The sequence below is a fragment of the Leiobunum rupestre genome, chromosome 4 (genome assembly GCF_980474605.1).
Source record: "Leiobunum rupestre chromosome 4, qqLeiRupe1.1.hap1, whole genome shotgun sequence".
Lineage (NCBI taxonomy): Eukaryota > Metazoa > Arthropoda > Arachnida > Opiliones > Sclerosomatidae > Leiobunum > Leiobunum rupestre.
Genome location: NC_143387.1, coordinates 71514028 through 71540700, shown reverse-complemented (window position 1 = coordinate 71540700; position 26673 = coordinate 71514028). Strand labels below are relative to the sequence as shown.

The window sequence follows — 26673 nt, the reverse complement described above, 5'->3', positions numbered from 1 at the left end:
TGACGTCACCTATCTCCCGCTATAGTAGCAGATCCAAGGAGGATTATTATCCTCCTTGGCGGAACCACTCTACGGCCTCTCATTGGCTGAAGGTTCAAGGCGAACTGGCGTCAAGCTCGGCCGTAGGCGGCAGCATTCTAGTTACCTATGAGATTTCTATGGGTCCAGCACTTAGTACTAAAATGCTAAGAGAGCTCGCGCTCTTGGTCACGTGCCTTCCTCGGTGTCTGCTAGGTGTCATCTCCGTATTTTATGTTAGGCTTAGACGCCCCGAAATTTGTCTAGACCTTTATATACATTTCTTATATCTATGGGTTCTAAGTTTAAAAACGTTGGCGCACACCTTCTGCGCATTCATCATGCAACGCGTGAAATTCATTTGGGGAAATGCCTAGTTGAGAACATAACCACTAGGAGGTGCAGATTTAGAATACCTACCTCAGTCTTAATAACGGGTATGTGATCAACGATACTGTATAAGAGGTTAGGTAGCCTGCCTTACCTCCTGTATTTAGGGGTGTGCAAAATATTTGGTACAACCACATTATTTGGACGAAATACCAAATCAAATAACCGGTTTGCCAAATCAAATAGTGTTTAAAACTATTTGTCAAATATTTTATTTCTTGACCAAATAATTTGATATTTGAAAATAGCTATAAAAAGTATTTGGTAATTTCAAATAGTTTGGTATTTGGCTAGATTGTAGTAGCGATCTTGGAGTATACATTTAAAGATGACGAAAACCAGGTTACAGAAGCAATGATTACCAGGGGTGCTTACCAGATAAAACGCTTCAACGCGAGTGTGCGTGTGACCGTTATGACACTGAATCCAGTCCAAGAGACTGGCGAGGACTAGAGAGACAATGGGGCAATCAAAGTACATGTGAATAAAACTGCCGATGGCAGGGCAAAAAGGACAGTGCGGCGTGAGGACTTCCGAGACGAAATGAAACAGGCGAGAAGGGTTGGCGAGTGCACCGTGAAGCGCACGCCACTGCACACCGTTCTCTAGTTTTGTCGTGAAAGGCGATAGTTTTGAGACACGCCACGAAGCCCCCACTTCCGGAGTAGGTAAGGGGCCGACTGTGACGGGACGTAAAACTGAGTAGGTTTTCGACACCAGACCTTGGTAGATTGCCCTCGTAGTGACGTCGTCGTCGAGGGAAAAACGAGAGATACCCCGACACGAGGAGCTTTCAAGAAAGAATTTGTGAGTCGGGGATGTACCGAACTGGAAAGTACGAGTCAAGCCGGTTGAGTCGAACACACCCGGAAACGAACGAGTGGTGGCAGCGTGGATGCCCCGAAAGGCTAACAGCGTTCCGCGAGAGGGCCACAAAGTCAGAGTTACAATAAGGGTTATTGAATATTTACAATAAAACATTTTTTTGGCAATAACATTCACAATTCATTGCACAGATGAACAATATATAAATACGGCTTAGGATTGACCAATATTTAAAATGAAGTTGAAAAAGTTACATTCGAGTAAGAAATGGAATCTTCGATTCTGGATGAGAAGACTTGCTTCTATGTTCGGGTCGGGTAGGGAAATGTTGAGTTACAGTTGTAAAAAGTTGAGTCGGAGTTGTCCATAGTCCAGTTTGTTGTGATTTCAGCAATAGAAGGCTTTTAATCTAATTCGGTTGTTGAAGACGCCAGTCTCAAAAATAGAAGAGACGGCCATCCCGGCGTTAGGCTTACGAGCCGTCGGCGCGAGCTTTGAAAGTTATTAAGAGAGAGAGAGAGACAGGGTTCACTAAAATGTTACGTAACACATCTTATTTTTAATATCGTAGAATAAAATTTTCATCACTTTCAGGAACAGTCGCAATTATTAAAAACATAAGCATTTTCATTGGTTTACAAAAAAATACAGTTGTAATTTCAAATGTAAATTACAAACAACAAAATTTTGTACCTGATCTTATAGTACTTTATTACCAGCATATTAGTTGTTACGTACTATAATAATTTACGTAATTTGTGAACAGCCCCTATGAATACAGTAAAACGTTAAGCACAGGAGGGGGGTAAGATAGGAGCGTAGGGTACGGGCGAAGGAATGTTTTGAGGGTAGAGACCCTAAGTCGTGAGGGAGGGAATTCCAAATGGAGAGGGTGCGGTGTGTAAAATGGCGCTGGCGGTATGAAGTGTTAACGCGAGGAAGGTGGCAGCATTCTAGTTACCTATGAGATTTCTATGGTGTTAACTTAAATATAATCGTAAAAGTATTAAATTTAATATTTGTTTTCTTAAACATATTTGTAATAAGGAATCTGTAAACCTATTTGGAAGAAGATAGCTCCGTTTCATTTGCAGGTGCGCTTCATAAACATTAAGCCTAAACATCTAAATCTCCCGCCATTTATTAGCCGAGGCCTAATGTTTATTACCTGAAAATTACATATTTTCGCGACCGGAATATCGACGCTTTTTACTAAAACACCGCGAAGGCATTTTTGTAAATAAAATATTAAAAATAATTAAAAAAGTTATGTCTGCAGAAAACTTGTCGTTCGCCGAGAGCGCCGTATTTGAAGAATTATGACCAAATTCGGTTTTGGTAACGTAATGAAAAAAATGAGCTAGGTGACGTCATTATCTCTGGTGACGTTAAACTCTTGGCAGAACCACTCTTTGAGCTCTGATTGGCTGATATCTGGCTATCGTCTGCCACGGCGTTTGGTCCATTTGCCAGTTACACGACAGCATTCTAGTTACCTATGAGATTTCTATGGATCACCCGCTCTTTTTAAATTCTTTAAGAGAATATACCTTACCTGGTACCACTACGAAAGGCTAAAGTGCCGTTGTAGCTCTAGTTCCATTACTTTAGGTATCAAATAAAATACCGTTTTTTTGGCTGTATCGAGAAGAGAAAGATTTTTATTTGGGCAAGACTTTGGGATCGTTTCCCAATGGTAGTGCGGGATCCTTAAAATTAATCTGGGCTGCGTTCAGTAAGAGTAATCTGATCAGGGGGCCTATTCTGTAAATATTCGAAATCTAGTTTTCGATCGAAAATTGGATATCGAACTTCGAGATCTCGATGAATGGTATTCGGTAAAGATTTCGAATAAGCAAAAATCAATGCAAATTGTCGAAGTCGATCTCGACATGGGGGGCGATTCTGTAAAAAATCGAATGGGAATTCGATCTCGATACCCTATACCATGTCGAGATCGACTTCGACAATTTGCATTGCTTTATGCTTATTCGAAATCTTTACCGAATACCATTCGTCGAGATCTCGAAGTTCAAAATGTAGTTTTCGATCGAAAATTGGATTTCGAATATTTACAGAACAGGCCCCCTGGTATAGGGTATCGAGATCGAATTCCCATTCGATTTTTTACAGAATCGCCCCCTGCAGCGGTTCTGAACCGTTGCATATCGTTTGCAGCGTTACGTCAAGAGCTACTGAACGCTTTCTGTACTCACGCAATCGGTTAAACGCCATTACTTTCCTTAACGTTGTGATGACTCACCCAGACGATTGAAATGGGCTACGTTCAGTGAAGCTTAACGGTCTTATACCGTTTAACGTTTGCGTTGATTCCGTTGAGAATTTTTATCCTGGCTACGTTCAGCAGCAGTCAACGAAAAAAAAAACGCGATGTATTTGATATTTTCCACCGATGAGCTTTTTCGTCATAATGATGTCGTAAGTTGCTGAACGCTTTTATACAGTCATCGGTGTTTTTTAAAATGCCGTAGCTTTTATAATAGTTTTACGTCAGTAATGAGGTCAGTCATCGGAAAAACCGACTCTTCCAGCCGATGACTTCGGTGAGTAACCGATGACTATCGTGACGTCAAAACCGGAAACGCGAAAAAGCGTACAGTAGGAAACCGATGTCACCGATTAGTAGTCGGCGAGTCCGATGAGCTCTGCTGAACGTACTCCGTCTCGCTGAACGCTTTTTTACGATTGTTGTAATTTTTATAAAATATCGTCTGCTGTGTCTTCCGCAGCTAGCCTTCCCGTGTGCTGTGACGTCACGATTCCGTCGAGGGGCTGATCACTCCGCGTAATCGGTGTACAGAGCCGTACCTTTGACTGTACTAATGGGATTACGCGTAATCTTTGAAGTCCCGGCCTTTGGCAGTGCTAATCTAAGCGTAATCCGGTGTACAGACTTTCTAAGAGTGGTTAGCCCCTCGGATTCCGTTTAACAATGAGTTGGTTGAGCTAACATTGCCAACGTGACGTCGAAACCGGATATCACAAAAACCGTTCAGCGGAAAAAAGTTGTCAACGTTGAGGCCGTTGAGCTTCACTGAACGTAGCCATGGTTTCAATCGGTTGAGCAGCGTAACGTCATACCGGAAGTTTCAAAAATCGTACAGTAAAAAACCAGTTTCTAAATCTTGAACCATTGAATTTGTTGCAAGTTACTGAACGTACCCCTGGAAAGCGGCAACTGTTTAAAAATTCGAGCAAAAACGCATTTTGTTCTCAAACTTCAATATAAGTACCTAATGAAACAAAGAGTCTTTATGTTGCCAATAATTGATAATTATTTCATTTAGCAAAAATACGTCAGTTAAGTATACTGGCAGCTAAACCGTTAAATTCACTTATATAGTTATATTTGGGGTGTGATTATATTGCTACAATCCGCAGACAGCATGGTCTAGTTTTCCCAGGCTTCATTCAGATTAGATATCACATTAGCACTGCATTGATTAAATTTCATTTAGACAGGAAGGAGCGTCTTACTCTTTGAGTATTTGAGGCATCGGGAGAAACAATAAAAATCATCTCAACATGTCTAGTCCCTTGTAAAACAGATTTACCTGCTTGGTAATTTTTCATGCGTAAACGAGGTTTATAGCCTCTTTAATAAAATTCAATATCACTACTACAATTTAATGTTTCGTTTTAGCTACATTAAAAAAAGTATAAGATGTTATTTAGTTTATCAAATAATTAAATATATGAAAAAATGTTTTACGTAAGATTTTTTACAGAACAAAAAACAAAAGAAATTTTCCATGTCCCTGTAATTAATTTTACAAATCCCAATTTGTAAAATAAACAGTATTCGCGGCATGATTATCCTGACTTTGTTGCAAATGTTCAGTAATAGCATTACGATTTCCCTTTCTCCTCTTTTCCCCAGTTCTATTTTCGTGAGTTTTTATGTGGGATGTTAAAGTAGATCTTTGGGCAAAACATTTTCCACAAACTTCGCAAGGATATGGTTTTTCACCTAAAATAGAAAATATATATAAAAAAAGGGAGAAAATGTAGGAAGCACACAAGATGGCACATACCAGTATGGGTACGAGTATGAGATTGCCATGTCCCATAACGCGTGAATTTTAGCTCACAATATTTGCAAGAGAACGGTTTAACTCCTAAATATGTATAAAAAAAATGTGAGTTGAGAGCTTAAGGTACGTTTGAAGGAAAAAAGAATTATAACCTGTGTGCCCGCGAAGATGAGCATAAAGGGTAGATGGATGAGCAAAGCCCTTATTGCAGAACTTGCAAATAAGAGGTTTCTCTCCCGAATGCGTTCTTATATGCTGGATTAACAAATTCTTCCATTTGAATGATTTCGGACAATATTCACAAGCGAATCTGCTTCCTAAATGTTCCAGCTTATGTTTGTCGTACAAGCGTTTATCTTCAAAAACTATATTACAGCGTCTACACCTAAAAGTTTTTCCTCCATCAGTAGCTGCGCAACTCTTTACATGATTAGCCAGTCCTGCTTTCACCATTTTCCTATTACAATGGGGACACTCTACCAAATGTTTTTCGGTAGTTGTTCCACTGGGCAGACTTCTCGTAATGTTATGTTGCTGTTTCTCATGGGCAATAGAGTCTTTGACTGTTTCAAAAACAGCCTCACATAGGGTACAAGGAATTAATCTTTTTTTCTGAACCCTTCTGTGTTTTTTCTTCTGATGTTCTATGAACTCTCCCCGGCTGAAGGATTTTCCACAACATTCAATAGCTGGATCTTTGGTGCATATCCCACTTTGGCAATGTTCTTCAAGATCAGCTTGAAACTTGAAAAACACATTACAGACACCGCATTGAAATGTATTTGAAGTTGAGTGAGTTTCTTCATGACTTTTCCATTGAGACCATTGGGCAAAAGTTTTGAAGCAAAATGCGCATTTATAAGGCTTTTGACCAGTATGGGTCCTTTCATGCTGTAAAAATTATTAATACAATCAGATAAGAAGATTTAAATATAATGCTTATTTATGGGATTAAATTACCTTACGTAATCCATGTTTTGTTTGGAACATTTTACCACATGACTGGCACATTGAAGGACTGTCTCTTAAATGAGCAGCTTCAACATGCCGTCCAACTTGCCAGGGATATTGGAACCGTTGCCAACAAATGGCACATGGGAATATAAAAGAATCACTGTTGCTGTTTATGATCCTTAAATTATTCTCTTGAGGCAGATCTGGCGTAATTTCCTCGACTATGTCATCGGATATATCCATAACGTTTCTTTTTCTTATTTCTTCTTAGCTTCTTACTCAATTAGTTTTAGGCCTTGGTCCAATCATTTTTTAAATTCACTTCATTCATATCCAATCGAAATGAAATCTTCAAAATTATTAGGCCTCAAATTAAAACTAATTTAATGATAATCAATGTAAATATAGTGCAGAAAACTTAATGAAGCTTCTTCTAAACAAAACTTATTGAAAATTTTGAATTACCTTCTCTTTCCTCTTGTTAGGAAGTGACTCGTCTCGCAACAAAATTTGAAAACTAGATGGCGTATTGCTAGTTGGCAGTGATATTGCGATGTTAAAGACGTTTTTTACCAAAACAATGTTCTGTCAATGCTTTTGACGCCTTAAGAAAGAAAGCTATTTGTTTGATCTTGGAACACCGTATATAATTTATGCACTGGTTATATAATTTAAATTATTAAATGGCGAACGCCCAGGACAATGAGGAAAATCCAAAATCCATGCCTGAAGAACCAAATGGTACATAATTCAAAGGCCCTATCTTACTTCTTAAAAACCTGCTGGCCACTTATGCCCAGAACCAGGGACCTTTAATCATATTTGCATTAATTCCTTTATATAGGTAATGACTCTAATGATTCATTGCGTAAATCTGGCCTTGAATGTGCAATATGCTTGCAAATTTGTATTCATCCAGTTCGCCTTCCTTGTAATTGTTTATATATTATTATTTTAGTTAATACCAAAAATTTGTAATGTTTTTATAACGTAGGTCGACATATCTTCTGTTATTTGTGTGTAAAAGGCACAGCTAATCAGAGTAAAAAATGTGCTATGTGCAGACAGGTAATTTTTAAGGGTTCTGTCCCAAACATGCGTTTGATTTAAAACATTTTCTTTCTAGGAAATTCCACATGATTATCTCGATAAACCTGAACTTGTAGAGGAGGATGAAATTGAGAGTTTCACGGTTTTTGAAAATGGTTATCAATGGTTCTATGAAGGAAGAAATGGTTGGTGGCAATACGATGATCGTACCAGTACTGAACTTGAAAATGCCTTTAAGAAAGGAGATCAAAGGTTTGTATAATATAAAAAACTAGAAAAGATGACAGTTTATATGAAATTTATATCTGTTATAGATGCGAAGTCCTTGTAGCTGGTTTTTTATACATAATTGATTTCCAACATCTCGTGCAAATGAGGAGAAATGACCCATCAAGACGCAGACGCATTAAACGGGATTTGGCTTCAATAAATAAGAAAGGTTTGTTTAGCAATATGACCAGCGAACTCACCATCCCAGTAACATTACATTACAGGTGTAGCAGGAATCAGACTTCCCGGATCGGATGAAATTGAAAATTCCCCTGCTGAAAATGCTGCAGAACCTGAAAATGAAATTTCGGTGACCACTTTATGTAATTTAACTGAGAGTGCTAGAAGCGTTGGAACCCAAAACGAACAATTGAAAACTTCCAACACGACGCCGGCTACTCCTACAAACACTCCCCAAACACCAAATTTTGGAGGAGACATGGACACTAGCGTTCCATCTTCTCCGGGGCGAAACTCTGTTTTAGTTGATGTTGATCGTTCTCTCGTGCAAGCTTTGCGTACCCTTCGTTTGTATGATCCCCAAAATGAAAGTGGAAATAATTTAGATGCGCAAACCCGTAATTCCAGGCATCAAACCAGAATTGAACCGTGGGACGTGAATCTGACTTATTCAGATGAAGAGGAATTGTGAAAAGTTGTAAATTGGATAGCAAAATTTGTAAATGGTCCATAACAATGTTGGTTTTATTTTCGTTATAATTTTAACTTCAATTGTAAGTGTTAAAAATATACAAGGTTATCTAATAATATAAAATATGGGTTGGACCATTTGAACAACTTGCTTAAGCCAGTATGTTGTGAACTTACTGTAAATCTCAATTAAATTTTCTTTGTAGTCGCATTTATACTAAAGGTTAATTTAGACTAGAATTTTGCAATAAAAATTCTTATGAAGGATATGGAAAAAAAACTCATTATTTAACAAAAAAATGTATAATTTCATCAAAAAAATGTATACATTTGGTTTCAAGATAAATCAACGCACATTGTTTGAGATACAGAACAATAGCAAAAAACTTAGTTGCCATTATTGTGAATTGGAGAGGTCTTCCATTCCTTTAAACCACAAAATTGAAACATTATGCAAATAACAGATCAGCAATTCGCCCGTTTATAAAATTGGTTAAAGAGCTGGAAGTCTAATTTTATAATGCACGCAACATGGGGTAAAACACAATAAACCACTATGATTATCACAGACCTTTCTATTTCATATACGTAAATTCTAACAGATCACAACATTAATGCGCGTTAAAATAATCTTGGGTATATAAAGCAAAAAGTAAAATATTTACATAGTCAAAAAAAGCGTAAAAATTCAATTATACAGAAAAAAATATTTTTTTAACATTTAATTTTTTTTATATCCACACTTAACAATTTTGAATTATCTATCACGCTTAGCACTAACATTTAAATTTAGCTTAGAAAAAAACTACATATATAACTTCCTTTCTATATATTTTCATATATTAAATTATTAATCATCCGATTTCTTTTGACTACTTTCTCTACCAAAGTCAACACTATCCAAAGGAAAATATCATCCACGCATCAGTAATATTCGAGAATCTTAGATGCTTTGGTGATATATTTGATAAAATTGTAATTACGCCATATCTTTGTAAGACATTGAGTAGTAATATTCCCTTTTACTATCAAATATAATTGCCTTAAAATGGACCTTAAAGTTTTCAGTTTGTAACAAATGGCAGTGTGGATATCGTTTCGTCAACGTAAATACCTTGTTTAGCTTGTAAAAACAAAAAAAAATGCACAGAGCTACTGTTCCTACGAAAAAAAAAACCTAAGACTATCTAAAAATGCACTTTGTCTTTTCCAGACACAAATTAACCCTTAAAACTACAAAAAAAATTACAGCTACCAAATACCATTCAAATCGAAGATAAAAAACAAATACTGATAAATTCTCATTGTTAGTTTCTGAATTTACATTATTTATATATATTCAGTGCCAAACCAGCAGGCATTGCTTTTGTGTTTTGTTTCTTTGAAAATATATAGAAGCATCACCGTCATTAAATTTAACTTTTTTTTGAGACGGGTCAAAGAATAAAGCGACGGGAAAAGGGTCCCCATTGATAAAAGATAGGATTTCTTACTTTCTACGCGTTTATTCAGGAACTTGGGGTAATTCATAATATACATCGGTCACAGGGAAAAGAATTTTAGGAAGGCCTGAGGAGGGATTGGGATGTAAATGGGAACAGTGATTGTTTCAGCTTGAATCTCTTCTTCCTCCTCTTCTTCAGTCACGCTTTGGATGCTTTCGATGCACGGGTGACCAAAAGACTGTAAAAAATAGTTATTAGTAGCTTGTAAAACTACTAAAAATAAAGAAAGACTTACTTTCCAAAATAAACAGCGACAATGTCGGCATAGAAATAAGCAATCAGCATATTCCTCTTTGAGACCAAATTTTCTGAAAATTTACAAGGTTTACTGAGTACAATATCTTAATTTATTTATACGATGATTTGTACCTTCTAAGCTGATGAAACATTTCCTGCCAATCGGGTTTTTTAAGGCCCCGATTTTTGCCTTCCTCAATAGCATTGCGGATTTGTTGCCTAGTATAATGAAATTTACAAAGTTGCCTCCATATATGCTGCTCGTCGAGTAGTCCTTGCATCACATCGTAAGCTTGCCCAGCGTGCGCTAAATCTTTATAATCACTGAGCCGTAGTAATATTTCTCGAATCATTTCACCGGGTAAGTCGTTCATCATTGGTCGGCCATCATCAATAGGTTTTTTAATTTCAATGGAAGACGCCATGCAACAGATGCGTTCAATAGTTCTCAAATGCTGGTCCCAAAGTATAGTACTTCCCAGCGGGCGGCCCCAACAGTAATATTTTCTCATTGTTTTCTTGAGATCATGGAGCAATAGGTGTAATATGTGAATATTTTGTTGGTTGCTGGCAACTATTTCAAATGATAAAATAATCAGCTGTAATTTTTGTTAGGTAGGATTAATGGGTAGAAAGCCAACCTTGCCAAGCGACTTCTTCCAACATAGTAAACAAAACTTTGGTAGCGCAACCACTTAACGTAGTAAGATTTTGGGTTATGAGCAAGTGAAGTAACTGTTTTTTTTCAAAAATTGTAAACTATTAGTTTTTCAAAGACATTAAATTTGTAATTCTTTGTAAATTTATTATCAAAATCCTATTTACTTTAGAAATGTAGTTAAATCTTCTAATATCTCTAACAGCATTTCTAAAATCTAATCTGCGGAAAGCCTCGCTGATTGTATTATACCCTGCAACCTAAAAAGAGGGAATTAAATGTCAATTTTGTTTTGGGGCTATCGATCCAAGAGTTAATAATAAGTCTCACTTCTTTGGTACTTTTTAAAGTGATATGACAATAGGGTTGCCATTGTTCCATGTCTGTTTATAAAAATCAAAACCAGTTTCTTAACAATATTACCGTTGTAATTTGTTTATACCGATTTAAATTTTAACAAGATGGGAGTAGCTTAGTTACCTTGTCCCGTGTCTTTTGTATTTTCACTATCACTATCGCTATTTCCTTCATCACTGCTGTATAAGTTAGCCAGTCTAGGAAACAAAAATAACAATAAAGTTGGTTAACTATATTTTGAATTAGTAATAATAGGTCTGTTTAAAATTCAAATTAATTACAAATGATTTGTGGTATTATTATCCGGTTATTACTCTAATAAATAAAAAGTTTAACAAGCTATTTTGTAATTGCCACTATATGCAATTAGAAGCGATAAATTTTTTATGCTTTTATTTTAATTCCAAGAAACCCCTTTAACAAGTAACCATACAGCACAGAAGTAATATATATATTTCAAGGATAAATGAATGTTTCAATCAAAGTAAAAAAAAATTATCTCAAAATGTCAAATTACCAACCCCTCAAATATAAATGAAGGTTAAAAGACCAATTATTTTGTAGAATGATAAAACAAAACCTTCAAGGCAAATATATTAAGTAACTTTTTATTTCTTATTTTGAGCTTTCCAAAATTAGAAACTATAACACTTATATTTCAGAAATAATATAAAAACAGGTTTGCTTATAAATTTTATATTATTTTTAAAATATTCCGGAAATACCAGCTAAAATTTTAAGAAGTAAAGATTTAAGATTTTTGAAACGATTAAGAAATTATTACTTGAATTACAGACCATATTAAAAAAAATATCAGATAAATATCAGGGTAGCCACAGAAAAAAAAAAAAAATCTTTTAGTCAAATTTACATAAGAGGAAAAAATAGGATAAATTAGGTTGAAATTATAGAAACAATTTGGATTAAAATATTTATTTTAATGGGAATTTGGTTTATAAATTGGCTAAACCAGCGATGATTTTTAATAGGGTGGAAACAAATGTGACTGAGTGAAGTGATAATTGACATAATTTTGTTCGAAATACTTCAAACTTTAAAGTTTTAGATTGCCAAGTATAATTTTTTTTAAACATAGAAGGCGTTGTCACCCTGAAATATATATCTTTATAAGCTGTTTATGAAATTTTTGACAAATTTTATTTACAACAAAAATGGTATAATTTCAAATATATTAAAATATAATACCTAAATACTAAACTGATAAAAGAATATAAACCAGCTATTAGAGGAAATTTTCAAGTGTATGTTATATAACACTATTATAAAATTTCAAAAAAACTATTTTTACCACCTACACGATAGATCTATCTAACAAGTAAGGTAGGTGTTTCAAGTTAAAATAACCTACGTTTCATTGGCTAATTTTTTTATTTCCTGTAGGTGGTGGTGCGCATAGGGTGGGCAAAGAAATCACCTGAGTGGTGCCATGCCAAAAAAAAGCTCTTATTTAGACAGAAAGGGAAAAAAAATCAAACTAAAATGTCTCTAGTTGTGTTTTCAAGGGTGAATGACCCTAAGCATAACCCTCTTAAACAGATGTTTAAACTAAGAGTTATTTAATCATTAATTACTACAAATTAAATTATTTAATGCTAGTTCCGTTAATTGAAATGGCAAAAACTATGTCAATAAGACAAGAATTTCATTTCTACGTTATCCAAATCTAATGAATCGTGAAAAAAAGGGTTGATAAGTCTTATATTTCCGTCATTTTTTTTTCCAAATTCCTGTTTTCTAAAATAAATTTAAGTCTTGGCACCAGCATCTTACTTTCACTGCTGTTACAGTTACGGTCTTATTGGCACAAAAGGTACTTTCATGGTGAAATTACAAAAATATTCCCCCAGACTGGCTTCAAAGTTTGGTAATAGCGTTCAAAAGTATAATAACACACGTGAAACCCCTACCAAACTCTTATCTAAGAAAGTTTTTTATTTTTTCAAACTTTTTTCCTTGTTACGGTACATATAGCCAGAGGCTTTTTTACCGTAACTTTTTCTTACTATGGAAGGTATCAATGCGTATGATATATAAAGTTATTGCGCCTGGCACAAAGGAACAGATACGCTCTATTTCCTACAAGAACAAGTCGAGAGATTATTACACTGATATGGTACAGTGAACTTTAAAATAATCGAAAGTAAAGGAAGTTAACATTACTTATTTCTATATATTTATATTTTGGGATTATAGGTTTAGCTATAGATTTGTTTTTTCATGAAAAATTATAAACTTAAAAGGAAATCAAGCAATGCTAAAACTAAAAACCGTGGGTGGGTGTATTGTAGTGAAAAAAATTATATTTACTGAGATGCACTCTACGCATATTTAAGGTAAAGCCTTATGTATGTGTATGAAGCATAACAGCTTTTGTCTGACAAAATTTTTCAGACGGAACACTAAATAGAAAAATGAATATTTAAATAAGCAAGGACTGGCTTAGAGAGAATATCCTTTGCAAGGTCATGCTTTACTTTATAAGCAAGCTCAAAAACCTGATTTCAAATCCCACCCTGATAAACCATGCGTGGGTTGAAAAGACTATTCATAAATAATCAACCATACCATTATGGTTCAACTTTTAAGTCAAAACCTAGAGGAGTGCATTGTAATCCAAAATGGGTGAAGGATAAATGTTAATAATTAAAGAAATAATTTCAAATATATAGATATATTTTTTTTAAACTATTTTAACATTGAAATAGGGTTAAAAATCAATATTTAGTATACAAAACGATTTTAGGTCGCGTGACGTTTATGTTCATTTCAAAATAAATATACTAATCAAGATGAAAATATATTTAACAAAACTTCTCACGAAATGCCAAAATACCCCAACAACAATATCCACTATTGAAAAACCATTCCAAAGTCTAAACAAAAACAAAGTATGTTTACCTCTCCTCCATTTTTCTTGTGAGTCTCTCGACTTCCAAAATCTTTTTCTTTTCCCATCCTTCTTGAGTTTTCACCCAAGCTTCTCCAGGAGATCTCCAATCCTTCCCGATAAAAGGCATATTTGAAAACAATCGGTGTTTACATGTATATTTAAATTTAAAGTTAGATCACTCGCGAAACGCGAAGCGCAACTCAGTCCTGTCAAATCCCAACTACGCACTCTGATCACTCCGTTTCCATCATTTTTCTGGCAACAAAAACAGCTGGTTTCTCTTAAAGGAAGTGACGTCGGTCATCTGACACGAAATTGCCAATGGCGAAGCGCCTCAAAAATAAAAAGAACTCTAGCGATTCAGAATGCACTGGTGCATGGAAATTACATCCGGTTGTTCAAATCTCGTTTTAAAAATAACTTCTTTTCCCATCGCCTGCACTTTTTAAACCTTCTTATTAACTATATGATAACTTTATGTGGTTCAAATGTTTATACACACTAGGTTGGAAAGGGGAAAAAACTTATTTGTTGCATGTTTTAAATTACATGCAATTTTATATTGCAAAATTATAGGGTGGTCTTGCTTCGAAATTTGCAAAGACTAAAATTACAATTATAATATACTATGTAGAAAAAAATAGGGCACTAAATTTACCACCTTTTCTAAAGGTACATTCAACCTGATTCATGCACAATTATGCATCCAAAAAAACTAACAGTTGTTAAACAATTTTCCCTTCTTCCAATTGTTTCAACATGATGGGTAACAGAATGGTATCCAATTAACTTGTTAAAAAAGCCAACTTTTCTGATACGTTTAAATGTCCATGTAGAGGATTTAGGTTAGCCATTTAGATTATTTAATTTTAAGTAGCTATTTTATGTTTTGGTATTCAACAACCAAGTCAGAATAAATGGCAACCAAAAGCAAATGTCTGTATTTGCTTTTGATGGTAACGCAAGCCGAAGCATCTGGTTATTTTATGCATGCAGTGTAAGATTCTGATTCAACTACCGTTGGAAGCACACCAAAAAAAAAGGCTTCCAAGATATATTAACTTGTAAAAACAATCAGTTTTAAAAACCAATTTAAGCATATTTAATGACAATATTTACAGATATTTTCTTAGTCTTCGGGTTTTTCGGGAGGTGGCCCACATGGTTGTAACATTTTCTCCATAAGATTAAAACGCACTCGAGCCTTAGCTTCATTTTCAGCTATACTGAAAAAGTTTTGCATATCAAAATGTCCCATGTATGAAGCAAAGCTGTCGCGATGTTGGTTGACCAACCACTCAAATCTACTTGTGTCAGCATGGCCAGTACCCTGTACAGATCAATTTTTTTTTATTTTTAACGTAGCTTTGCAGCATTGAACTACAAAATTATATACTTACAATATACTTAGACTGCAAATGTTCTAGTTGACTGTGAATGTTGTATCGATCTCCCATTTCTATATTCAGAAAAAGTTTAAAATATCCGGAATAACTTGCAAATGGAGAACACGTCCTCGAGTGGGCCTTTGTCAAAAATGATTTTGTTTTAACCAGGGTATAGACAGACACCAAAATAGATTAACTTACCAAACTTTTAAAAAAGTAGCTAATTCGTATCGTTATATTAATCAAACTATACTTGCACGTATTTCAAGGCAAAACATTTACTACAACAAAATATTTTATCTTAGTTCTTAACGAGAAATACCACGAGCCGATAATTTCTCGACGACACCGGACTCTTTTCGTCCTATGGGAAAGCGCGTTTCAAAGGGAGGCGTGATTTTATATTCTCTTTCACCCGTTGTTTCAGCATGCTCAAGCCTACGCTCTCCTTACGTCTAAGTATACAAGTCATACTGATATTGGAAGCTTAGCTTCGTATGTGTTGAAAACAAGGGTGGAATAGATGTTGCACGTGTTTTGGCGGGGAAACATTGCTGTTTGAATTAAGCAAAATATTAAAATGGTACATCTCTTCGCTTTTTTGCGGTGTTATATGCGCCATATATTAAAAGTTCTAAATTTCGAATTATATAATTTTGATAGTATATTTATTTTAAATTATTTGATTGTATATTTATTTTAATTATTTGATTGTATATTTATTTTAATTATTTGATAGAACATTAATTTTAATTATTTGATTGTATATTTATTTTAATTATTTGATGGAACATTAATTTTAATTATTTGATAGTACATTTATTTTAATTATGTGATAGTATATTTATTTTAATTATTTGATTGTATATTTATTTTAATTATTTGATAGAACATTAATTTTAATTATTTGATTGTATATTTATTTTAATTATTTGATGGAACATTAATTTTAATTATTTGATAGTACATTTATTTTAATTATGTGATAGTATATTTATTTTAATTATTTGATTGTATATTTATTTTAATTATTTGATAGAACATTAATTTTAATTATTTGATTGTATATTTATTTTAATTATTTGATGGAACATTAATTTTAATTATTTGATAGTACATTTATTTTAATTATGTGATAGTATATTTATTTTAATTATTTGATAGTATATTTATTTTAATTATTTTATAGTATATTTATTTTAATTATTGATAGTATATTTATTTTAATTTTTTGATAGTACATATATTTTAATTATTTGATAGTATATTTATTTGAATTATTTTATAGAATATTTATTATAATTATTTGATAGTATATTTATTTTAATTAATTAAATATCTTTTTCACCTGTGTTTTCAACACGTATGACTTGTATACTTAGACGCAGGCCCGTACACAGCCGCCAAAACTCGGGGGCGCTCAAATTCCTTTTGGGGATGCCAATGCCTTGAGACATTTTCATCTCCCCACCTATGAAATTAGTAAATTGGGGATGCTCAAGTACTGATTTGGGGGCGCTGAGCATCCCCTGGCGCCCCCCCCCATGTACGGGCCTGCTTAGACGTAAGGAGATACAATAATAATAATATCATATGTAACATAATCACATAATTATGTTACATATGATAATATCAAATAATTAAAATAAATATACAATCAAATAATTAAAATTAATATACAATCAAATAATTAAAATAAATATACAATCAAATAATTAAAATTAATATACAATCAAATAATTAAAATAAATATACTATCAAAATTATATAATTAAAATAAATATACTATCAAAATTATATAATTAAAATAAATATACTATCAAAATTATATAATTAAAATAAATATACTATCAAAATTATATAATTAAAATAAATATACTATCAAAATTATATAATTAAAATAAATATACTATCAAAATTATATAATTAAAATAAATATACTATCAAAATTATATAATTAAAATAAATATACTATCAAAATTATAATTAAAATAAATATACTATCAAAATTATATAATTAAAATAAATATACTATCAAAATTATATAATGAAAATAAATATACTATCAAAATTATATAATTAAAATAAATACACTATCAAAATTATATAATTAAAATAAATATATTATCAAAATTATATAATTAAAATAAATATACTATCAAAATTATATAATTAAAATAAATATATTATCAAAATTATATAATTAAAATAAATATACTATCAAAATTATATAATTAAAATAAATATACTATCAAAATTATATAATTCAAATAAATATACTATCAAAATTATATAATTAAAATAAATATACTATCAAAATTATATAATTAAAATAAATATACTATAAAAATTATATAATTAAAATAAATATAATATCAAAATTATATAATTAAAATAAATATACTATCAAAATTATATAATTAAAATAAATATAATATCAAAATTATATAATTAAAATAAATATACTATCAAAATTATATAATTAAAATAAATATACTATCAAAATTATATAATTAAAATAAATATACTATCAAAATTATATAATTAAAATAAATATAATATCAAAATTATATAATTAAAATAAATATAATATCAAAATTATATAATTCGAAAGACCAGGACTATATATTTTTATCAAAATTTAGAACTTTTAATATATTGCGAAGAGATATACCATTTTAATATTTTGCTTAATTCAAAGAGCAATGTTTCCCCGCTAAAACACGTACAACATCTATTCCACCCTTGTTTTCAACACATACGAACCTAAGCTTCCAATATCAGTATGACTTGTATACTTAGACGTAACGAGAGCGTAGGCTTCAGCATGCTGAAACAAGGGGTGAAAGATAATATAAAAACACGCCTCCCTTAGAAACGCGCTTTCCCATAGGACGAAAAGAGTCCGGTGTCGTCGAGGAATTATCGGCTCGTGAAATACCCATTTAAGTTAATTTTTCTAGCGGAACTCCTGGCGCCATCTAGATAGAGAAGCTTAATAAAACGATGTTTCTATTTAAAAAAAAATTATTTGCAGAGAAAAATATATTTTTTTGAAAAAAAAATAAAAAAATAAAATAAATTCAAACAACTTTTATTGCCAGATTTTAATATCGTTAAAAGCTAAACATTGTAAAAAATTTTAAATAAAACATTTAAAATCACTGTTCTAATTTTTTGTTCTGATTTAGACTTGGAACCTTTGAATCTGTATTGAACTTTTTTTATTACAATCTCAAAAATAATCTGTGTGAAATTAATGTTTCATAATTGAACCTAAAAAAGGGTCTGTTACTCTCCATTTTGTTTCCCATCATCTCCTTCCTTATCAGAAGCGATAAATAAAGCATGTTGTCCTCCACCTGATGCTTTTAAACAATTTCTCGTTCGCATTTGTTTTGAAACAATTTGTCGGGGCTCGAATTCATCTTCCTCCGTATTATGGCCTAATTGACTATTTGTGCAACATCCCCAAGAATATGCTAAACCTAAATTAAAAATTAAATGATGCATTAATCAAAATACACCACAAATTTAAAAAAAATTATCCATAACAGGGGCTAGAATAAGGATATTTTAGAACTGCCAAAAAAATAACGGCAAGCATAACATAATTTCAATAAGCTATAAAAGCAATTGGAACCTCGAGTCACATTCGCGGAATTAACGAATTGAGAATTTGTAGCAGACTAATATTTTAACAAAAATTAGATAAAAAAGGGCTTTAAATAATAAGTTTATAATATATCTCTTATGAAACATCTACACCATAAAAATTAAAATAGAAGACAGTTTTATAAGGGCCAAATTGTGGAAACATTTTACTGAAGAATAATTAATAATGAAAAATTAAAAAATTACACTGTCTAGGGATATTTGTAAATCCTATTTTCTTGATGTTCAGAGTTTTAAAAAATAACTAATATATTTGGCATGGCAAGATTTTTCTTCTGAAATGTATTTTGAATCGATGGAATTTACTAATGTACATATTTCGAGAGAAACATTAACAGTATTGGGATATATATTTTATACTTCCGATAATACGTACCATTTTTATCAACAGCGAAAGACACTGTCGATCCGCAGCTAATATCGACGCATTCCACATCTTGTAACTTTGATATTAGAGTTGGCTCGGATGTATCTTTAGCATCAGGACCAAGCCCAAGTCTACCATATTCAAATCGTCCTAAAGAGTACACTCGTCCTTGCACATCCAAGGCTAACGTGTGATGTTCACCACCAGAAAACGACAACCATGTCTTTCCCGAAAATGATTTTATAAGTTGAGGTTTTGTTAAAATATTCTTGTTTTCAACAGCTAGAAAAATCACACATCCATTTATTTGAGATTGTATTTGTTAACGGATGGCAAATTTTGTGCATTACAAAGTTAATTTAAAACCACTCTTACCCAATTGTGAAAAATTATTCAACCCAAAGGCGTATATTTCTCCCGTGTGTCTTGCTCTGGCATAGGATGTGTATGTTCCTCCCCAAATACGATCAAACCGTACATTTCGATTTATTTTTACCAAATCAGGTTTCAAACACATTGCTGAATAGTAAATAGTTTTTGTAAAAATAAAACATTAATTATTAATAAAGGGGAAGTTTTTACCGATTCCTTTCCGACCCCCTCGGTCTAAACTGTACGAATTAATCCTTCCAAGTTGCCCATGCTCGCAATTTCCGCAACTATACATATGGCCTTCTTCGTCTAGACATAAGAAATGATTTCCTCCCGAGCTGATCTGTACTATAACTTTATCGCTTAAAATTTGCATTGGAGTGGGAACAGGCTTTTCAGTTTCACTTGTTAGTCCCATTTGTCCTTTAAAATCCTGAAATTGTACAAGTTAACGTTAAAATAGAATTACATAATTAAAATAAGATTAAACTTGCCCTAAAATTCCCCCATATAAAAACGTTTCCCGATTCGGTTAAGGCAGCGCTGTGAGAGTCTCCCGCTGATATTTGTACAACTTTTTCTTTAATTTCTACTGATGCTGGAACAAACATGTCCTCCTCATTAGGTGTCAGCCTTCCTAATGCCCCTTCGTCGTTGCATCCGAAGCTATAAACCACGCCAGTTTTTAAAAGGCATAGAGAGTGCATTCCTCCTGCTACGATGGAACAGACTGGTTCTGGCAAAGGCACAACACCTGGAACTGATTTCTCCAAATGATCTTCTCCCAAACCCAGCTGACCAGTGTCACCCGTACCTACGGCTAAGACTGTACCGAATGAATCTGATATAGCTGGTAAAGGCAATAAATCTGTTATAAAAACAGGGAGAAAATCAAAATATAGCAACAATACACTTTGAAATATTAATATAAACCTACCTTTAAGAGCAGAATGATCTTTAGCTATTCTAGCTTTCTTATGGACACGTTTATTATCTTTATTTGAACTGGAGCTATCTGATGCCTGAGATTCGACACTGGACGAAGGTGCCTTTGCATTTTCATCTTGATCTTCACTAACCTCGCTTGATTCTGGAACATCAGGAGGCGGTGGTTCTATTCGGGTCATTTTTCTCTTCTTTGGAACAATGGCTGCTGCTTTTGTCGGTTTGGCTTCCTGAATAGGCGCATTACTAGCAGTATTTCCCCGTGTAACTCTTTTGGCTGCTGTTGGGCCATCATTACTCGGATTATTCAATGCAGACACTTGCCTCTGTGAGAGACAAAGTGTGAGGATAATCTAATATTTTGATGAGAATAAAACTTGAACTAGTACCTTTGTTGGTTTCACCATGATCGTATGAAATTTTTAAATCTAAATTTAAGCCGGTAACGTAAATGAAAGTGGCTACTCTTTAATGGGATTGTTGTAATCCAAATATCCACATGGAATTTACCAAGGCTTAATTCAAATTAGAAATTAGCTATCACCTATACCTAAGGTAACTTTTAATTTCAATGCAAAATATATTATTTAATAAAAATAGAAGGTAATTAATTATTATTAAACTTCGTAAGTTATAAATTTTACGAATTACAATTATCTTTACCCTTCTCAAGATTCCAATGTGACTTTTTAAAACCGGCGAAATTTACTAAGCATGGAACACCTACCGCCATCTACATTACTCATTCATTACTAAACTATAATCCCTATGGCGGTTTTAAAAAGTCCCCGTTTAAACAAATTTATCATTATTTAAAAACAAATCCCTTTCAAATAAGAAAAAGTTTTTTTTCCCATTTTAATTTTTCTTAACCTAAGTAACATTTATAATTTTTAGGCCTTATATAAATATAGCAAAAGGAATAATCGTTTTTTTATTGTTATTGGAATCTAAATTACAAATCTTTAGGAACCACTTACTTTTGTTGCATCAAAATATCGTATTTTATTGTTTAAAAATATATTTTATTGTTTAAAAATATATTTTTTTCCCTTTAAATATACTTTATTAGTGGTGCATATGAGAACAACACTTTTCTTACTTTTATTGGCATCAGATGGCAGCACAGTTTCCAAGTAAATTACCAATAAAGTAACAAAATAAAAAAAAGAAAATACATACAATTGTAAAAAAAATGAAATAATTAAAAAAAAAAAATTACAGGGGGCTTATTCTATCTTTTTCGTAAAATCGAGACTCGTAAAATATAACGAGTTTCTTTTAACGAGCGCTTAACGAATTTTCGTTAAAAACGTATTCTATCTCGAGTTTCGTTAAGCTCTCGTTAAATTTTTCTCGTTATTTCCGAATTCGTTTTGGTAACGAGTGATGACGTAGTTCCGATTGATAAGCCAATGAAATATGGTGTTACAAAGGTGCCTTTTTTCACATTATTTAAAATTTATCAAATTTATCATTTGTTTCATAACCCATTCTTTTTAAGTTATCCTGCCAATAATATGAACCTGATAGCAACCCACAGCGTAAAAGCGTAATGCAATCAATATCTAGTTAGGTAATAATAATATATTAATAAATTCTTTAAAATATTAAACATGTTTTCGTATACTTTGCTATCAACTGGAACAGCAGTACTCAGAGAGCCAGAAAGGCGATTTTCCAAAGTTTGACAAAGTTCTAAAACCAAAATTCTTGGAAGTCTGAACAGCTTTTTGAGCGTATATTCACTTAAGTCCCATCAGGAATTCATACATCGAACTTGGAATGGTTATCTCGCCCGATTTCCGTCTCTATCTAGGGGACCTTTTTTTTCATCATTTTGACGTCAGAGCATACGTGTTTTCTCATACGATTTTCAATGGTATTAAATCAAGGATTCTTTATAAAGAATCCTTGATTAAATCCTAGTTTCAAATAATTTCATCCCCCTGTGTCGAAAAAGGGTTCAAACATCTTTTTGCTTTTCCCTTCGCTATCGCTCTATTGATAGCGACGGTCACCTCGTCATTCGGACTTCGCGGTTCTCAAGGGCATTGTCACTGCTGCCAATTTGACAGCGCTAACAATGCCGGACTTAATCCTTCCACATGGAGAGGTCGGGAGAGCGAGCTGACCCGTCGCTATCAATGGTGGGGTTTCAAACCCTAAATTTCGAAATGGCCGGGGAGTCGAACAACAAAAAACTACAGTTGTAAAAACGGGAGGTTGCGCGGGGTAAAAACTCCTAAAGAGGGGAGACGCGTGCGGGGGGCGATTTTTTTTTCTCATACACGTCACTGAAAACGGTCCCCGAGATCTTACCATAGGGGATACGGCCGGATAACTATTCCAAGTTCGTGGTATGAATTCCTGGCCCCATGCATTGTTATTTTCATTTTCAAATAATTGCCTTAAAAACTCCATCCTAAAGACACCACGTACCGCCATTATAATCTATATTTTCACACAAAAATGATGTAAAATTAAAAAAAACCTAGTGAACTTCAACCTTTAAAAAACCACCAAATACTTTCGTCCAATGGGAGCACAGTCGTAACTGTTTACGAGCCAAAATAGCTCTCGTTATCTTTAACGAATAAGCCTAACGGATTTTCGTTACCGTTAAGAGATAGAATTGCTAAAAATCAGATTTCGATAAACTTAACGATTTTTGTAAAATTTAACGAGTAACGAGCCATTTTTAACGATAACGAGAGAGATAGAATAAGGCCCCATACGTAATAGCGATTTCCACTGGGGGATTTCGGGCGCTCCGGGAGCGCTCGTGATGAGATTTCGTCCTCCACTGGGAAATCGAGAGCAGCTCGGGACGAGATCCGTGTCTTCCACTGGCAATCTCGCTCTCACAGCGAGCGCTCTGAGAGCGAAAATTTTGATCCGAGAAATTCGACGGATCGACAGATTTCGAGCGGTTTTCGTGATTTTTAAAAATGGCGGAACTAGATAGGACAATAAATATTCGGGCTGCTTATTTGTTTATAGAATCGTCTTTGGATAGTTCCGACGAAGAAATAGAGGCAATTCTTTTAAGGCAAACGCCGGAAATAGTATAAAGGCCTAAAATAATAAGATATATAGAGGATGTGGTATATTCCTACTCCGAAAATTAAGTAAGTTCTTCTTTACGCCTAGGCCTAACCATGGATGATTAATAAAGTTTATGGAATACAATATTAAAGTCCGCCATGACTTTCCGCGTATTTCGCTGGAAAATACTCGCCCCGAGAGTTGCTCTTAAAACGAGGTTGTATTTCACTGGGAGACTCGCTCGACCACGATCCTTGGAAATCTCGACACGAGCTGTGACGTCGAAATCGATTTCGGGGCGCTCTCGGAGCTTCCCAGTGGAAATCGCTATTAGACATACAGACTAGGGATGGGATGCGAGGTGGTCTGTTACAGCAGTTCTAAATTTATGACAGTCGTTTATTGCAACAATATCCTGCGGGAGCTTATTCCAATCGTTAATTACTGAGTGGGCAAAACAATTAAGGCGTAAAGCCGTGTTGGCACGAGGTTTCTTAAGTTTAAGGGAATGACCTCTAGTGCGGTTATCTGTGTCTAGCGAAAAATAATCAGAGAAACCTAGATCTAATTTGTTGTTAAAAAATTTATGGAGCAGACACAGATTATTAAGTTTGTGACGCGCTGAAACAGGTTGTAATTTAAGGGCTTTTAATCGGGCAGAAGCAGGTCGCGATGAAAATTTGGTAGCTAATTTAGTGAATTTATTTTGAGCCTTTTCCAGTGCCAACTGGTCGGTGGTCAGATGCGGGGTCCAAATTGGGGAGCAATAGTCAAAAATTGGAAGGATCAAAGAGTTATAAAGCGATTTAACGAGAAGGGGCGACCGAAAATATAGATACCGCCGCACTAAACCAGAGACCGCCCGGACACGTTTGGCAGCTTTGGTAGCATGACTGGAGAATTTTAGGGTAGGGTCGACCTGCACACCCAGATCCCGCTCCGAAAGAGTAGTATTAAGTGGGGTACCATTTAAGGTGTAAACAAAATTAAGGTTCTTGTGGCCCAGGTGGAGGACAGAGCACTTTGCCTCATTAAAGGAAAGGCCGCGCGAACTAGCCAAGAGGGCAACCCTATCAAGGTCCGACTGAAGGTCATGACAATCAGAAATAGTCCGAAGGCGATGAGAGAGCTTTGAGTCGTCAGCAAAGAGGAGAATGATCGCAATGAGCAAGGCTTGCGGTAAAGAATTGATAAGGACATTGAAGAGGAGAGGTCCGAGGATAGAACCCTGCGGAACACCCCTACCAATGTCCCCCCAGCCCGACGTCACACCACCCAGAACAACCCTCTGCCTGCGACCACTCAAATAGTTTTCAATCCAGGCCAGAGCATCGCCAACAATACCCGCTGCTTTTAGGGATTCAAGGAGACAAGAGTGAGAAATGGAATCAAATGCCTTAGCAAAGTCCAGATAAATCACATCCACTGAGTAACCATCATCAAGCCATTGGGACCACAAGTTAGTAGCTTCAAGTAGGTTTGTGAGACAGGATCTCTTAGAGAGGAAACCGTGTTGGTATGGAGAGAAAAAGTTAGTAACTGTTAGGTGATCGGTAATCTGACTGTGAACAATTAGCTCACTCAATTTGGGGACTTGGTTGAGATTACTTATAGGGCCGTATTTGCTACGATCAGTTCTGGATCCAGATTTGTGAATGGGAGTTATATTAGCTTCCTTCCAGGCTGAAGGTAATTGACATTGGGAAAAGGAGCGATCAATTAGTAAATATAAAGGGAGAGAGAGAGCTGCTGATAGGGATTTTAACAAATACGGGTGGATACCATCTGGGCCTGGGGACTTAGAAACATTGATCCTAGTGAGAAGTCGCGATATGGTTGCTGGATCACATGTATAGCCTGTTAAACTGGGGCGAGACGCCGGCCTAGAGGAAGTAACGGGAGTTGTTAGGGATGAACTAGGGGACGAGAAAGTAACGGGAGTTATTAGGGAGGAACTAGGGGACGAGGAAGTAACGGGAGTTGATAGGGATGAACTAGGGGACGAGGAAATATCCGACACAGGTGGAGTGACTGTGCTAGTGAAGTAATTGTTCATTAGGAAAGCGGCTTCAGTAATAGTGACAGTATAAGTACCGTCGTCTTTCTTTAACTCAGTAATACCTACTCTAGTGGAGCGGAATCTGTTAACGTGCGACCAAAAGGCTTTAGGATTGTCTTTGATACAACCTGCCAGGCTATTTTCAGATTTACTCCTTAAGTTACGACAATGGGTAGTTGGGGCATTACGAGCTATACGATATCTTTCATGCGCCGCCGCTAATGTGGTCGGAGAAACTGACTGCTTTTTAATCTTAAGGAAATTAGACCAAGCCTTATTTTTAAAAGCCCGACTACGAATCGTGCGTTCGTTTGGCTTTAGCGGCTTCGGTGGTTTACGCATGGGGACAAACATATCTATACCGGTTTGTAAAATTTGCAGAAAGAGCGACCAAGAACAAGCACTATATAAACAATACCTTGCGGGTCCTGGCTCTAGGAAATATTACTTCTTAAGTTCTTGGTGATTACCTTGAAGGATGATTTATTTAAGCGCCTATTCCGCGGACGCCGTACATTAGCACGTGCGATTAGCATATATTGGTCACTATTAACTTGGCCCTCAACTCCTTGTATTGAGGTATTGAAAAAAAACTAAATAAATGAATTTAATTGAATTTAGTTGAAAGGGGGAGGACCTTTTCGAGGAAAAGTCGGCTTTTGAAACATTAAAGGTATGATTTTCATCGGTAAAACATTTTTGGGAACTAGGTCTAATACCATTCAGAAAATGGAAAATAATATATTTTTCTCAGAAATGTAGGTGTGGGGGATTACTGGCTAACATATGTTAAATTCCCATTCGCAGAAGATATGTAACATCCAGGTTTTGAAAATAAGCTAGCGGTTTATAAGAACAAGATCCGCTGTCATAGGGATAAAGCCAAAGAGGATAGGGGAAGAAGGAGTATCGGGCTCGTTACAAAAATCAATCGGTAG

At 34.4% G+C, this 26673-nt stretch overlaps 5 protein-coding genes across 6 annotated transcripts; 1 reads left to right on the top strand and 4 right to left on the bottom strand.

Moving 5' to 3' along the window:
* Window positions 1–4867: 4867 nt before the first annotated feature.
* LOC149948943 (uncharacterized) lies at window positions 4868–6826 on the bottom strand. Its single transcript, XM_090174136.1, has 5 exons — window positions 6708–6826; window positions 6249–6591; window positions 5441–6179; window positions 5289–5372; window positions 4868–5224 (listed from the first exon to the last, which is right to left on the bottom strand). The coding sequence occupies exons 2-5, from the start codon at window positions 6483–6485 to the stop codon at window positions 5025–5027; spliced, it is 1260 nt and encodes a 419-aa protein (XP_090030262.1). The 5' UTR covers window positions 6486–6591; window positions 6708–6826; the 3' UTR covers window positions 4868–5024.
* On the top strand, window positions 6797–8493 carry Rnf146 (Ring finger protein 146). Its single transcript, XM_090174138.1, has 6 exons — window positions 6797–6983; window positions 7087–7173; window positions 7237–7310; window positions 7369–7544; window positions 7607–7731; window positions 7787–8493. The coding sequence occupies exons 1-6, from the start codon at window positions 6926–6928 to the stop codon at window positions 8212–8214; spliced, it is 948 nt and encodes a 315-aa protein (XP_090030264.1). The 5' UTR covers window positions 6797–6925; the 3' UTR covers window positions 8215–8493.
* Window positions 8298–14194, bottom strand: LOC149948941 (F-box only protein 32). The gene is made up of 8 exons (XM_090174137.1): window positions 13890–14194; window positions 11094–11167; window positions 10944–10996; window positions 10781–10873; window positions 10597–10690; window positions 10088–10529; window positions 9954–10026; window positions 8298–9896 (listed from the first exon to the last, which is right to left on the bottom strand). The coding sequence occupies exons 1-8, from the start codon at window positions 14006–14008 to the stop codon at window positions 9756–9758; spliced, it is 1089 nt and encodes a 362-aa protein (XP_090030263.1). The 5' UTR covers window positions 14009–14194; the 3' UTR covers window positions 8298–9755.
* Window positions 14195–14959: 765 nt separating this feature from the next.
* On the bottom strand, window positions 14960–15603 carry Sf3b5 (splicing factor 3b subunit 5). Its single transcript, XM_090172830.1, has 3 exons — window positions 15471–15603; window positions 15282–15407; window positions 14960–15211 (listed from the first exon to the last, which is right to left on the bottom strand). Exons 2-3 carry the CDS (start codon window positions 15336–15338, stop codon window positions 15011–15013), a joined length of 258 nt encoding a protein of 85 aa, XP_090028956.1. The 5' UTR covers window positions 15339–15407; window positions 15471–15603; the 3' UTR covers window positions 14960–15010.
* A 2744-nt stretch (window positions 15604–18347) lies between these two features.
* Window positions 18348–21141, bottom strand: LOC149948939 (regulator of chromosome condensation-like). 2 transcript variants are annotated; one of them, XM_090174133.1, is made up of 7 exons: window positions 21018–21141; window positions 20621–20954; window positions 20178–20551; window positions 19894–20116; window positions 19687–19830; window positions 19321–19593; window positions 18348–18757 (listed from the first exon to the last, which is right to left on the bottom strand). In XM_090174133.1, exons 1-7 carry the CDS (start codon window positions 21033–21035, stop codon window positions 18561–18563), a joined length of 1563 nt encoding a protein of 520 aa, XP_090030259.1. In that variant the 5' UTR covers window positions 21036–21141; the 3' UTR covers window positions 18348–18560. The 2 variants fall into 2 exon arrangements, with proteins under 2 accessions (XP_090030259.1, XP_090030261.1); XM_090174135.1 differs by having other exon boundaries at window positions 20178–20533.
* Window positions 21142–26673: the final 5532 nt, after the last annotated feature.

What these genes read in the sequence shown, in the direction of transcription:
- LOC149948943 (XM_090174136.1), bottom strand. Translation starts at nt 6,485, where the DNA reads ATGGATATATCCGATGACATAGTCGAGGAAATTACGCCAGATCTGCCT. An exon ending in CAAAACATGGATTACGTAAG is followed by an intron (nt 6,180 to 6,248) that starts GTAATTTAATCC and finishes TAATTTTTACAG; the next exon opens with CATGAAAGGACCCATACTGG. An exon ending in TCATCTTCGCGGGCACACAG is followed by an intron (nt 5,373 to 5,440) that starts GTTATAATTCTT and finishes ATACATATTTAG; the next exon opens with GAGTTAAACCGTTCTCTTGC.
- Rnf146 (XM_090174138.1), top strand. Translation starts at nt 6,926, where the DNA reads ATGGCGAACGCCCAGGACAATGAGGAAAATCCAAAATCCATGCCTGAA. An exon ending in TCATCCAGTTCGCCTTCCTT is followed by an intron (nt 7,174 to 7,236) that starts GTAATTGTTTAT and finishes TTTATAACGTAG; the next exon opens with GTCGACATATCTTCTGTTAT. An exon ending in AATGTGCTATGTGCAGACAG is followed by an intron (nt 7,311 to 7,368) that starts GTAATTTTTAAG and finishes TTTTCTTTCTAG; the next exon opens with GAAATTCCACATGATTATCT.
- LOC149948941 (XM_090174137.1), bottom strand. Translation starts at nt 14,008, where the DNA reads ATGCCTTTTATCGGGAAGGATTGGAGATCTCCTGGAGAAGCTTGGGTG. An exon ending in ACAAGAAAAATGGAGGAGAG is followed by an intron (nt 11,168 to 13,889) that starts GTAAACATACTT and finishes TTTGTTTCCTAG; the next exon opens with ACTGGCTAACTTATACAGCA. An exon ending in GGAAGAAGTCGCTTGGCAAG is followed by an intron (nt 10,530 to 10,596) that starts GTTGGCTTTCTA and finishes CATTTGAAATAG; the next exon opens with TTGCCAGCAACCAACAAAAT.
- Sf3b5 (XM_090172830.1), bottom strand. Translation starts at nt 15,338, where the DNA reads ATGGGAGATCGATACAACATTCACAGTCAACTAGAACATTTGCAGTCT. An exon ending in ATTTGCAGTCTAAGTATATT is followed by an intron (nt 15,212 to 15,281) that starts GTAAGTATATAA and finishes TGATCTGTACAG; the next exon opens with GGTACTGGCCATGCTGACAC.
- LOC149948939 (XM_090174133.1), bottom strand. An exon ending in TTATATGGGGGAATTTTAGG is followed by an intron (nt 20,117 to 20,177) that starts GCAAGTTTAATC and finishes GTACAATTTCAG; the next exon opens with GATTTTAAAGGACAAATGGG. An exon ending in TTTCGCTGTTGATAAAAATG is followed by an intron (nt 18,758 to 19,320) that starts GTACGTATTATC and finishes TTTTTAATTTAG; the next exon opens with GTTTAGCATATTCTTGGGGA.